The sequence below is a fragment of the Carettochelys insculpta genome, chromosome 18, assembly GCF_033958435.1.
Source record: "Carettochelys insculpta isolate YL-2023 chromosome 18, ASM3395843v1, whole genome shotgun sequence".
NCBI lineage: Eukaryota > Metazoa > Chordata > Testudines > Carettochelyidae > Carettochelys > Carettochelys insculpta.
In genome coordinates, this window is record NC_134154.1 from 10,828,316 (window position 1) to 10,842,166 (window position 13,851).

Sequence of the window (13,851 nt, forward strand, 5' to 3'; positions counted from 1 at the left end):
TGCTGCTTTTAGAATAGGTTTGGTATGTATAAATCTTGGTTTGGAAATAAAAAGAAATATTAAAAAGCAAAAGACACGCATAAAACGTCCAGTAGAGGGCCGTGGTGCACATAGTCCCAAACCTCAGCGTTTCCCAAACTTAAAACATTCGCATACCCCTTTCTGGACTTCGGCCTTATCAGGATACCCTCTCCCAGTGCCATCTCAGTGCTTAATCTCCTGATTTTAGTAATTTATTTTCTGCTGTGTAGCCCTTGAAATCCTTTCACGTAGCACACTTTGGGAAACACTAGCTTACTGAATAGATGGCACTTGTAGCATATGCTCAAATTAGATCTCATTGCCAGACTATAAAGCAGTTATCATAATTGCGATTATATGTACACCTGCTGTGGCATACTGTATTCATGATTAAAACTAATTAAGTGTAATCAATCTTATATCGGGGAGGAATAGGAACTAAATAGTACGTAAAACGTAGAGAATAATATTAAACAAGATATAATTAAATAGCTTGCAAGAAATGCATGCTACTTTTTGGAACCATCAGTCTGCATAGTTTATTTAAATATGGATGTACTTTTGGCCTCTGTTGAGTAGATCATGTCTTTTTATTATATGTATGGACATTGCCCACCTAGCACAATGGGATCCCAGTCCCTGCTTGGGGCAGTCTAGACATGGATGAAATACAAATAAAAAATGTATATATGGTACATAGCTTCACAGCACATTCACTTTAATACTTTGTACAAGTTTGCATCACTAATGTTTTGTAATTCTGTACACTAGTTTCATTTGTGAGCCAACCATTTCTAAACATGGTTTCTACAAAAACTGTCATGCCAGCCAGCATAAATTGGGTCTCTCTCTGTGTATCTCGTATATATTGTGAGAGTTTGTGCATCTGTCTGTATGTCCATTCATCCGTTTGAGTCTATTTGTTCAAGAACTCCCAGGCTGCATCTACACTACCCCTCTCTTTTGGAAGGGGCATGTAAATACAGCTGAGCAAAAAATACAAATGATATGAGAATTTGCATATTTGGTACCTCATTTGCATAATGACAGCCATTTATCTTTCTGGAAGAGCTGCTTTTGAAATGCAAAATGGCCATGTAGAAGGGGTTCCTTTGAAAGGAAGCCCCACTTTCAAAAACACCCTTCTTCCTAATTTTTTTCAAAGTCAGTGTCACAGTACTAGATTAGAGATAGAGCCTTTTACTTATTTTCTATCTAAGCATATACAAATTGTACAAGTAAAACATAAGAAAGGATTTCCGTCTTTCTCTCTGCTCCCCCACCCCACCCTCACCTTGGGTCAACATGGGTTTTATGTCTGTTTTGTTATTACAAAAATGCTTAATCAAAGACATAGGTTTTATACTTGTGTAGCACTGTGCAGTTGTATTAAGTCACTCAGTTACAGTAGTATAAGACTGGGACAAAGTCACATTTTGAAGTGTAACAGATATTTTAACATGGAATAGTTGCTACATATTCCTTTCACAAACATGTCTTACAGAGCTCAGACACTGCTAGCCATCAGTCCAGTAGCAAGTGCACAGGAGCAGAAAAGGATGCAACAAGATAGGTACACTGGAAAGACAACCACTTTTGAAAAAGTGAAACATGTAAGATCTCCCCTTTAGTCCCCAAAGCAAGTGTACAGTTTGGATCTAACTATACAGCCCTACATCAGTTTTCTAGAAATTCAACAAAAAGCCCTCTGGCCAATACAGTCTTTTGATATTTAGGGGAAGCGGGGAAACGTAATTTTCTAGAATGAAGTCAGTTTTATTTTCACCGGGTTCATTGCCTTCTTTGTTCTCTCTTGCTTCTTCAGCATGCTTATCTTTCTCCCTCAAGTGCTCCAGTTCAGCAGCCATTTCTGCATCTCTGTTAGCTTCCATTTTGTGGGTCAGCTTCTCTTCTGCCATTTTGCTGAAGTTATTTTCTTCGATTGCTTTTTGAAGTGCCTCTTTTTCATGCTCTTGTTTTTCAGCTAACTGCTTCAAGACTTTTGCTTCATGATACTGGCATCTGTCTTCTGCAGCTTCCAAGTTCTTCTGAATTTCTTCCGGTGAAAGATTCTTCTTCTTTGAGGGGAGATTCTGGGACTCCTTTTGAATGACGACTGAGTATCAGCTCAAATGCTTGCCCAGAGGCACTCTTTTCTAGCTCCACCTGAATATCAGAAGAAGCCATTACCAAGAAGGTAGACACCAGAAATATAGAAAGTCTCTAATTAGTGGAAACCCTGCTCTGTCCATGCCACTGCCTAATATATCCTCTGGGACTGAATTAGTTTTGTGGGCCAGTTGGTGAGAAAACGTTATTTCCTCTCAGGGCTGGCTTTTATGTTCCCTGCATCAGTGGAACTGCAATGGATGATCAAGATCTTTGAGAGTGAAGAGACCCTCAATGTAGTTTGGGCCAGGCTTTGGAGGATTTGGAAGATAAGGACTGAAACCTGTGCTCTGGATAATGTTCATTGTCAAGTAAACTCATGCATTTTGCATTTTCTTCTGTTTTTATTTAAGTCATAATGTTTCATTCTTGACTAGAGTGGCCTTTAGTAGTCAAGCCTGAAGGTCACAAAAGCAGGGATCATGATAGCCAAGTGTGGAACATGCTGCGAAATACAGTACAGTTGAGACCCCTGGTCTGGCTAAAAGTGGGAGAATGGTGATGTGGGCTCGAGAGGAAATCCTTGCCACTTCTTTGAGGTGACAGCACACTTCATGTTTTGACAATAACAAATGTCATGGAGAGATTCAGTAGCACAGCCACTGTTATTACAACCCTTTTCCCATGACAAGAGATCATCCTCCCAGTGCAGTCACTACTGTATATGTTCTGTGTTCAGTCTGAAACCTGAATTGAGGGTTATGCAAAGTATTGGCACCAGAAGTTACACAATTCTTTGCAAACTTCCAAATCATCTGGCTAGAAAAGGGATTTAGATATCAGGTGGTGATTTGGGAAGTTAATGCAATGAGCAATGATTTCGTAAGAATGAATGTACTACAGTGTACTATATATAGGCTGAGTGGTAGCTTTTCCTGTACAAAGTAAAGGCTGAATGTTAGTAGGGGTCACAGATACTTTTTAGACTCTGTTTTACCAGCCATGAAGGACAAGGATCACACTTGCAGATGATCACTCAGTTTTCATGTACTGCTTTTAGGACTCCATGTTAAAGAAGATGGGATTTCTTTTTCCAAGAACTGGTGGAGAAAAGTTTTTGAAAAATTAAAGTTTAAAGACTAGGGATTTTTGTGTCTCTGAAGGACTTTATAGCCAAGGTGTAATTAAGTGTGGGCAGAAGAGAAATGAAGATAGTGTTGGAAATGGTTGATGTGTCTCATATTTACAGGACTGTAAGACACATAAGAAGTACTCTTCTTCCCAGTCAGTATGGTATCAGAGAGTTTCTGCAGTTTTTCCCATCCTGTCTGCTTTTTATCCTCTTTTTTGTTTTTTACCAAGCAATATTCATTGGTTATTTTGAAATAAGCTCTGTTCCCTGTCTTAACATCTATTTCAAAATAGCTATATCAAAATAGATGCTGTTCCTCATAGAATGAGGTTTACCTATTTCAAAATAAGCCAAGTGCTATTTAAAAATTATTTCAAAATAGTAGTTGTATTGTGCAACGGCTAGGATAGGTGTTATTTCAAAATAACTTAGCTGTGTAGATCTGCCCCAAGAGATGATTGTCCCAACAGTGTGCATTAGAGAGTCTACTGAAAATTGATGAGTCAGGTGGGGAGAAGGATGAAGGATGGAAGCCCAGTCTCCAAGTACGGCTGCTTCCAATGTCAAATTGTTGCACTGTTTAGTATTAGCTGTATGATTCCACAGATTTCATTCTTCCTGGAGACAGCAGGAATGCACAGTGGCAGAGGAGAAACCAGAAGTATGATGGTACCAGAAATAGATGTGCAACAAGTAAATCCTGTGATGGGGCTAGTTTGCACATCTTGTCTGTTATCACTGGGATATATGATGGTTTCAAGTGGGCTCCCAGGCTGGGCTGGAGATTCAGCCATGCCCCCTCCCTCACAAGAGTACCCCAAAGGAGTATTTGTGACAGACTGAGAACATTAAATGGATTTATTCAGTAACATTTCTTATTTCTGCAGATGTTTCCATGGAAAATGACGTACAAAAAGTCTGCATCTACACTAGCAAGTACTTTTGGAAAATACGGCCCTTTTTCGAAAGATTACATGGAGCGTCTACACACAAAATGCGCTCTTTTGATCTGAAATCAAAAGAATGCGGCTCTTCTGCTGGAAGCCCTGTTCTCTCCTGTATCATGACAAACACCTTCTTTCAAAAGCGTCTTTTGGAAAAAAACACATGTAGATGCTCCGCGGGCCCTTTTTTCAAAAGAGCGATTCTCATGGCATCGGATTTTTTGATCCCTGGCCCATTCTTTCAAAAGAGTGGGTGATGCGTTGATGCTCTGTCTATTGAAAGAGCAGATCAATCTTTCAGTCCTCTTTTTTGTGTGTGCATGTGCTCTTTGGAAAGAGGTTTTTTTCAGAAGAGATCTTCCAGGAGAACTTTTTTCAAAAGATCGTTGTAGTGTGGACATAGCCTAAATAAAATTCAACACAGCCACAGCTAAAGCAGTAATACGCAGTAACAGAAAATCCAAAACAACCTGAACAACCTAAAGGAGACTTTAAAACTGGTTTAAAGATCATGCCAAAGAAACGTGTATTCTGCATTCTCTAGTCTTCCTTCCTTCTGATTGCAGGTGATTTCAGTTTCAGTTACTGTGGTGGTTGGGATTGTGTGTCTGGCAGGGATAGATCCTTTCTTCCCTTGATTGCCCTTGATCATCCTCAGGATCAGCCTTCCCCATGTGCCTAACAAAGGGAAAGGCCTGACTTAAGTTTGCAGGGACAAGATTAGAAAGATAAAGGCGCAAAATGAGCTCAGACTAGCTAGAGACATAAAGGGTAACAAGAAGATATTCTATAAATATATTAGAAACAAGAGGAAGACCAAGGACAGGGTAGACCCACTGCTCAGTGAGGAGGGAGAAACAATATCAGGAACCTTGGAAATGGCAGAGGTGCTTGATGGCTTCTTTGTTTCGGTCTCCACCAAGAAGTCTGATTCAGAAATTCCTAACATAGTGCATGCTTGTGGGGAGGGGGTAGGTTTAGACAATAAAATAAAAAAAGAACAAGTTAAACATTACTTAGAAAAATGAGATGTCTGCAAGTTACCAGGGCCTGATTAAATGCATTGTAGAATACTCCAAGAGCTGATCGAGGCTGTATCAGAACCTTTAGCTATCATCTTTGAAAAATTGTGGAAGTTGGGAGAGATTCCAGAAGACTGGAAAAGGGCAAATACAGTGCCCATCTATAAAAAGAGAAAAAGAACAACCCAAGAAACTACAGACCAGTCAATTTAACTTCTGTGCCAGGAAAGATAATGGAGCAAAAATTAAGGAATTAATCTGCAAACATCTGAAAGAAAATAAGGCAATAGGTAACAGCATGGATTTGTAAAGAGCAAATCTGACCAGACCAATCTGATAGCTTTCTTTGACAGGATAACAAGTCTTGTGAATAAGGGAGAAGTGGTGGATGTAGTATACCTAGACTTCAGTAAGGCATTTGGTGTGGCCTCACATGATCTTATCAATAAACTAGACAAAAACAACTTAGATAGGGCTAGTATACAGTGGGTGCATAACTGGCTGGATAACCATTCTCAGGGAGTAGTTATTAATGGTTCGCAGTCATGCTGGAAGGGCATAACAAGTGGGGCTCTGCAGGGGTCTATTCTGGGACTGGTTCTATTCAATATCTTCATCAACTATTTAGATATTGGCATAGAAAGCATGCCTATTAAGTTTGCAGAAGATACCAAACTGGGAGGGGTTGCAACAGCTTTGGAGTATAGGGTCAAAATTCAAAATCATCTGCACTAACTGGAGAAATGGTCTGAGGTAAACGCAGGATGAAGTTTAATAAAGACAAATGCAAACTACTCAGGGAGGAACAATCAGCTTCATACATACAGAATGTGAAGCAAATGTCTAGGAGGGAGTCCTGCAGAAAGGGATCTAGTGGTCAGAGTGGACCACAAGCTAAATATGAGTGAACAGTGCAATGCTGTTGCAAGAAAAGCAAATGTGATTCTGGGATGCATAAACAGAAGTGTTGAGAGCCAGACATGAGAAGTCATTATTCTGCTGTACTCAGCACTCATTAGGTCTCAGCTGGAGTATTGTGTCCAGTTCTGGGTACCATATTTCAAGAAAGAGGTGGAGAAGTTGGAGAAGGTCCAGGGAAGAGCAACAAGAATGATTAAAGGTCTAAAGAACATGAGTTATGAGGGAAGACTGAAAGAACTGGGCTTGTTTAGTTTAGAAAAGAGAAGACTTAGAGAGGACGTGATCATGGTTTTCAAGTACCTAAAAGAGGATTGCAAGGAAGAGTGAGAAAAATTGCTCTCCTTAGCCTCTGAGGATCGGACAAGGAGCAATGGGCTTAAACTGCAACAGGAAAGGTCTAGGTTGGATGTTAGGAAAAACTTATTAACTATCAGGGTGGACAAACACTGGAATAAATTGCCTAGTGACGTGGTGAAATCTCCATCACTGGAGATATTTAAGAGCAGGTTAGACAGGCACCTATCTATTGGGGATGGTCTAGAATGATGGTGCTTCATCCTGCCCCGAGGCCAGGTGACTGGCTCGCTGACCTCCCTAGGTTCCCTTCAGTCTAGTGGTTTATGATCCCCTTTCAGCCTAGATGGCTGAATACCGGGTTCCTCCTCTGCCCCACATCAGGGCTCCCCAGGAGGGGTAGGGGGCAGGAGGAAGGCTCCTCTCCTTTCCCCTTGTGCCCCAAGAGGCTTGTGAGTGAGCACATCTCTTACGCACAGCATCGCCAGGAGTGTGGAAAGGGAGCCCCCCCCCGGGGTCCCTAGGGTATCTCTCCCTCGAGACTGCATGTGGAGACCCTATTCCCCCCCCCTTCCCAGGAACGTGTAGTCACACTCGGAGCGCGTGTCGGGGAGGAGGGAGTTTAATGTTCCATGCAGGCCCCGGGGACGGGGACCCCCACGAGATGAGAAGGGTCCGGCCTCCTCTCCTGCCCCCCCCCCCCGGGGTGTGAAGGGGAGGGGCGGGGCAGGAGACTGGCCCTCGCCTCCCCCTCCCTGCGTTCCAGGAAGCGCAGGGGTTTAGCCGCCCTGCCCGCAGCCGCCATGCATTGTGGGGCGGCACTAGCAGAGCCAAGATGGCGGCCAGCAGGAGGCTGATGAAGGTAACATCCAGCGCCGCGCCGGCGAAGGGACGGGACGGGGAGCGGCTTGCGGGAGGGAGCGCTTCCGCCTCGGGCCCCCTTCGCGCGAGGGGCAGCGACCCCCCGCCTCGGGGCGGGAGAGCTCTCTCCTCCCCTGGCGGCAGCCCGGGGGCCGGAACGGGAACAGCCGGCATCTAGGCCGCGGCTCGGAGCCGCCCCCCCGCCGCCCGCTCTGCCCGGAGCCGGGCTTCACGGGTTCCCCGAGCCCCCGCGGCTCTCCGGCACCGTGCGGGGAGCCGCCGAAAGGCGCTAGGGCCGCGCCGGCCCCTCCCTGAAGGGGGGCTCCCGCGGTGACTAAGCAAAGAGGAAGGGCTAGTGTGGGAGGAAATGGTGCCTGGGCTGCGGCCGGGGGCTGGTGCTCTCTGTTCCCGGGCTCGCGGGGATGGGGGCAAGTAGCCCGCACGGCCTGAAGTGCTGCCTGAGCGCTCCGCAGCCCCTGACCGGCAGGAGCCCGGTCCCGCCGTGGCCATGCGGAGAGGCTGGGGCGTGACGGACTGAGGATCTGCTTCCCTTCCCCACCTTATTTTGCGTTAATTTTGTCAGGCGTTTTGGTGTGTTTAAAGATAATCTGCCCCGCCGCGTGGCAGGGAGGGAGGGGTGGCCGGTTTATCAGGTTGAAATACGGACCTTGGTTCAGAAGTTTTGTTTTAAGCACAACTGCGTTTGTGTTTCCAAACCTTTGTGCCGTCTGACATAGGTTTGAAGAATAATGTAAAGAGTGAGCCTTCCCTGGGGTGGTTGGTTTTTTACTTAGGAACGATTTAATTAATAGTTTGATTCCATTGTTATTCGGTACCATATCTCTATTATTTGTTCTTTTGTAATAGATCTCACCTTGTGTGAGACACTTTTCCAACACTTCGGAAGACAGTCACTACCCCTATAAGTTTACAGTCTTTCTAGAGGAGAACATCGTCATCAATTCAGACTGTATACTACTCAGGTCAGGGATCTGCCACACTTGCTGTATAGTACCTAGTGGGACTGTATCAACTGTAATTATCTGTATACCTTGAACTCTCCAAATATACTATGATCTTTGCACAGCGGAGTTAATCCGAGTCAGATTGTATAGTTTAACCACGGGATACGTTGATGTGAAGGCCAAACTGAACGTGGTGCAGTGTTCTCCATTTATCACTTACCTGGTACTGTGATGGAAGAGAAGTTTGGCTTCAGGTAGGTGGACCCCTGCCCAGAGCTTCACTGAGATCAGTTGGGTTACAACCAGACATAGCATTTTGTCCTTGTTGAGCCAGTAGCTGGATCGGGGTCTGAAATGTGTTATCAGATGCATAATTTACAGTCCTTCGGGTAGTTCTGAATTTGTAATGGTAAAGAGAATTACAATAGTTTAATGTCAGTTTCAATTAAGTTCAGTTTTTCTGTCTTCAATTTGCTCAGGATATAGCTCATAATTTAAAACAGTTGAACACCTTGAATGCAGAGTCATGTGTACAAGATAATGTCCATAACCTCAGTGAAGACCACAAACTCCTGTTTAGGAGCTTAGTGAGATTGAACTAATATGGATTTTCATTTATTTTTTATATATTCTAATAATATATCTACTGCTGTCACTTATGAAACTACTGCTTGCAAGTGTGTCAGAACAAGACTTCCCTCTATTTCACATGGGCTGTGGTTACACTACAGCACTCTGTCAACAGAAGTCACTGTGGAAGAGATTTCCCAACAGAACTGTCTTCAGAGTGTGGCCACACACACAAGCCGATTCTGTCGACAGAGCAGCAGGACTGCCCAGCTGTTCTCTCGACAAAATAGGCACCTGGAAGCACAGCAGACAGGGCTACCCATTGTTGTGGATGCCCTGTTTGTCCACAGAAGCCCCCTCACCCCCCTGAATATACACGCAGCTTTTTTGTGGACAGAATCTGTTGACAAAAGGCACTCTTCTTCATCTGGGAGAGGCAGAAATTTGTCAGCAAATGTGCCAGGCTTTGTCGAGATGCTGTTGGCAAATCCCATTTTGTGTGTAGCTGCTTCACTAATTTTTTCTATAAAACTGGGGTAAACATAGCCATGGTGCACAATAATAATTATTTTGTTCTTAGACGGTTAGATTTTCTTTTTTTGTTTTTTTCTAAATTGAATTTACATTGAGCTGTGTGTATATTTTTAAAATTTTTCTAAAGTAAAAAATGCACATAAAGACTCCTAGTACATATCTGAACAGGAGCAAAGTCCTTGAAAATCTGGAGGGCTGCAACAATAATAGTTTAATAATACTAAGTATATCCCCAAGCTTGTTATCATTCTGCTACATTTTATGGTGGTAATGGTGTTGTTGCAGTATGTTTACAGAGACAGTGCAGTGTATAGGTCTTAATTTTTTGGAAGTATTTGATTCTTTTGTCTTCACTTAGACATACTCGTCTAGAAGAAATTCATGATGAGGAATTGGCTGATTGTGGGGAAGGGTGTTGGGAATAAAGAGTGGCATTAATAACAAAATTACTACAGGTTGCACCTCTCTAGTTCAGCACCCTTGGGACCTGACCATTGCGCAACAATATAATATGCCAAACTATGGGAGAGCAGTATTTTTTAGGAACATTACCAACAATTCCACTGCTTAGTGGGCTCATAGAAGACACATGGGAGTAAATTAGAGCCAAATAACAGCACAACACTGAGAGCAAGGACTAGGGACTGTAAACAAACTTTATGGGACCATGGGAAACCCAGCCAAATAGCCACTTGTGGGTATGTCCAATAAAATCGTGCTGGACTATGGATGTTGCTGGACAAGATCAGAGAGGATTCAACCTTTAGTAGATTTTACTTTCATTTTTGTTTTGTGTTCATGTATTTTGGTAATCGGAAACTTTTCACCATGAGCTCAGCAGCTGCATAATCCTCTCAACAGTTCAGAATTTACCTGGTTATACGCCACAATTTACGGATGTTACTCCTCCCACTCCCATCCCCCATTACTCTGATCATTCTGCAGTAGATGCTCAATCCAGGTCCCACGGGATTTTTTTCATGGGACTACATGAGAGCTAGATTAAAAACAAATCCTGCAGTTGGAGCTGTGCAGGCTCTCCAGTGGAATCTGGTTTCAGGATTTTGACCACATAGTACGATTCCACAGTACGCAGATTGCACCGAAATGTGTTCCATTACTGAACAGATAAAAAATAAATTGGAAATCTCTTGCAGATCGTTCAAAGTATAACATTCATGTAAGCAAGGATGTAAGTGAATGCACATTTTTTTTAAAGTACTGGAGTTGTTTGGAACCATTTAAATGGTGTAATACGAACAAATAATTTATGATTCAACAGGTTCCACTTGAGATTAGGGTCCTGTTGCACTAAGAGATAGTGCTTTCTGTGAAGAGCTTACTGTATAAATAGGCAAGACAAAGTATAGGAGATTGGAGTATCATCCACATTTTGGAGATGAAAATTGATCTTGCTTTAAGAGAACCAGTGTTGATATTTAGTCTTGACAGCATTCAACTTTTATTTTTGATAATTTCAGTGGATAATATAAAAAATTACTATTTAAGCTTTTGAGAGTATCAATTTAATTTTTTACCTTGCGTGAAGTTATAGGTCTTGAATACTTTTCCTCTATTTTTATCATTTTATATGTTTTGTTGCAGGAAGCTGTGGGGGATCAGAGATTATTTAATGGCAATAAGACATTGAGATTAAAAAAATTTCAAGATTGATAAATGTTAACATCCAGATGGTCAGTTTGGCAAAACATAGAAAGTACATATCCTTAAATCAACAAGTCGTGGTGTTCTTACTTATCTACTCATTAGTCCATTTGTAAGAAGCCTAATTTTAAATAACTGGATGTTGACTCTGTTCACAAATGGCATTTTTGTTACTTTGCCTATACATTTTGGCTATTGCTGATTGAATTGTTTTGTTCTGTGACACCAAAATCAATATTTACCAATAAAAATAAATCTTTATAAAACTATAGTTAATAATTTACAAATCTTAATAGACCATATTTCAGTTTATAGAAATGTATTTGTATGGTTATAATCATAAACATTCAAGATTGGGTGAGGAATGGTGTGCTGTCTAGAGGGCTGAACTCTATTTTGCTAGACCCTGTACAAAGAGTAAATACCTAGCAGGCATTAGTCACAAACTCTCATTCCCCAGAGTAGTGTAATTGAAGTCATTGAGGCTACTTGCATGAGCATTTTACAGGATCATGCCCCAAGTTTATCATAACAAACATGGTTAGTGGATTAAGCCCTTTGTACATCAGTAACCCAGTTTTAATGTATGAACCACCATGACAACTATGCTCCTTTAGGACAGTGCAGATCTCAAAACTCAGAATAAAGCATGTGAGAGCTGGTGACAAAGCATTCTCTGTCAAGGGGATCTAGCTGTGGAACAGTTTTCCAGAGTAGGAGTGGTAAGTCTGGACTCTGTATTAGGAAACCTTGTAACACCTTTGATTTCAGGAGAGCCTTTACATCATAACTGACGCTCACAATTCAAACATCCTTCTTATTTCCAAAGTTTTATTATCCTCTACCCACCACCACCACAAAAATCTGTACCACATGTAGAGTTCTAGTTCCAGAAATGGAGGAGTACCAGAGACTCTGTGATGTTCATAGCAAAAGGATTTTGCTGTTTCTATTGATTTTACATGGAAATCACTTGGATACTATAGCCATGGGCAACAGTATAAAATCCTAAAATGGATGGATGTAGAGATGACGTTAGTTGGTGGTACAGTTGAAGATGGGAAGGAGGCTTATGTGGGAAAGATGGTGAAGCTGCTTATTTTTGCAGATATGTCATGTTAATATAAAATACAATGTTATGGCACTTTTATTAAATTGACACTACTGTATATTGAGAGATATTCTTCAAAAACATAACTAATAATCAAGAAGACTCTCTTGGATAGTATCTGAGACACCTTCCACAGGTAAAACTCCTGTTGACGTTCCAACTATAATAAGGCCAAGTTAAAGTTTATATTAGGTCTATAATATTTCCATTTCCTGTAATTTAAGTGTTTAAAAAGTTATTAATATTCTGTCAACATAAACTTTTGTTTTTGTATTTTAAGAAAGTGAATAAGGGCAGAAGAAGTTTTTAATCTTTGTGTACACTTACAGTTGTATAGTCAAACGTTTGTGAAGCAATCAACTCCACAGTGAATTACGTATCAGAACCACACCCGTGTAATTAATGTTGAGGACATGTATGTACATTGCTATAGTGCTGTAAACAGGATAAGATCAAATTTATTGAGAATTTTGTATTTTTGATCAGACTTTTTCAGTTTATAGCTTTTGTACTTACACACACACACACACATATATATATAGGTTTTTTATTATTCTGGCCCTTATTACTCACAACCAACCAGTCAGGTGAAAAATATAAGCTGTCTGTTTTCATATTTCTGTTTTTTAAAGAGGTTTATACATTTTTACTGCAGGAGTGAGAACGTATGGTTTTATAACTCAAAAATGAGTGATATTTTACTCAATTCAAATTTGAGCAGAAATTAAGCTTAGGGACTTTCTATCAGAAAGGAGAATTATGGAATCTGAACTATAGGTTTTATGAAAACTAACTATTGTCAGGAGGTTTTATTGAAATTTAAAGTTTCCTTAAAAAACTCATATGGTGAAGTACTAGAGAACCAGAAATTGAAGCAGATCAAATTTGGGTGCCTTGCTAAGGGACATATTCATCATAAAACCACTTATGTTTAGAAAGTATTTTCCTGTTCTTTTTCATAAATAACAGTACAGAATATCTCTTCTCTGTTTAGTTTACATAGTGCATTTAACTGCACTTTGTGCCTGATGGAAAGCTTACTGGCATCAGAAGGAGTCTTTCTGTTGATTTCGGTTTGCTCTAGATTTAAACCCTTTGGCTACAGTTATACTAGAAGCATCTGTCAACAGATGTTTCTGTCAGAAGAGATTTTCTGACAAAACATCTATCGACAGAGTGCGGCCATAAACTAAAGCAGATTAAAAGAGTAATCCACAGTGTTGACAGAGAGCAGCCGGACTGCCCATCCCTCTCTCGACAGAATAGCAGACCAGAGGTTCAGCAATCAGCTGCCTGATGAACCCAGAAGCCTTCTCTGTTGACAGAAGCCACCCCCCTCCCTCCCTCCGAGCATTCACACAGCTTTTTTGTCGACAGAATCTGTGGACCAAGGCATTCTTCCTCATCTGGGTGAGACAGAAGTTTGTCAGCAGAAGTTCTGACTTTTGGCAGCATAACTCTCTAGTGTAGCCGTAACTTATGTGTATAGTCAGTTACCTTGTTTTCCCTGTGTAGACCATCATGGAGGCAAGTTGTAGTCTTGGGATGGTTCATGTGTGCAAGAGTTTGCAGGATTGGGACCAAAGTAATTTTTCCTTGTTTGTACATCCTTTTCAGAAAGCAGCAAGAACTTTGTTTGCATTTTTTAAAGCTGTTTATAAAATCATAAACTGGCAGGGAACTGAGGTTAAAGTTAATAGCT

At 41.4% G+C, this 13,851-nt stretch overlaps 2 protein-coding genes and 1 pseudogene across 4 annotated transcripts in view; 1 reads left to right on the top strand and 2 right to left on the bottom strand.

Moving 5' to 3' along the window:
* Positions 1-1,328: 1,328 nt before the first annotated feature.
* Positions 1,329-2,208, bottom strand: LOC142022848 (stathmin pseudogene; annotated as a pseudogene).
* Positions 2,020-13,851, bottom strand: part of YDJC (YdjC chitooligosaccharide deacetylase homolog) — a 65,907-nt gene continuing 54,075 nt past the window's right edge. Inside the window, exons 6-7 of one of the 2 annotated variants that reach the window (XM_075013084.1) lie at positions 8,490-8,664; positions 2,020-2,187 (exon numbers count right to left, since the gene is read on the bottom strand). In XM_075013084.1, the coding sequence (XP_074869185.1) occupies positions 8,520-8,664 (145 nt within the window). In that variant the 3' untranslated portion in view covers positions 2,020-2,187; positions 8,490-8,519. The remainder of the gene's footprint in view (positions 2,188-8,489; positions 8,665-13,851) is intronic. The other variant, XM_075013085.1, reaches the window with a different exon arrangement.
* The window catches only part of UBE2L3 (ubiquitin conjugating enzyme E2 L3), a 29,931-nt gene continuing 23,326 nt past the window's right edge, over positions 7,247-13,851 (top strand). The window contains exon 1 of one of the 2 annotated variants that reach the window (XM_075013090.1): positions 7,247-7,305. In XM_075013090.1, coding sequence (XP_074869191.1) covers positions 7,279-7,305 — 27 coding nt within the window. In that variant the 5' untranslated portion in view covers positions 7,247-7,278. Of the gene's footprint in view, positions 7,306-13,410; positions 13,560-13,851 lie in introns of those variants that run through there. The other variant, XM_075013089.1, reaches the window with a different exon arrangement.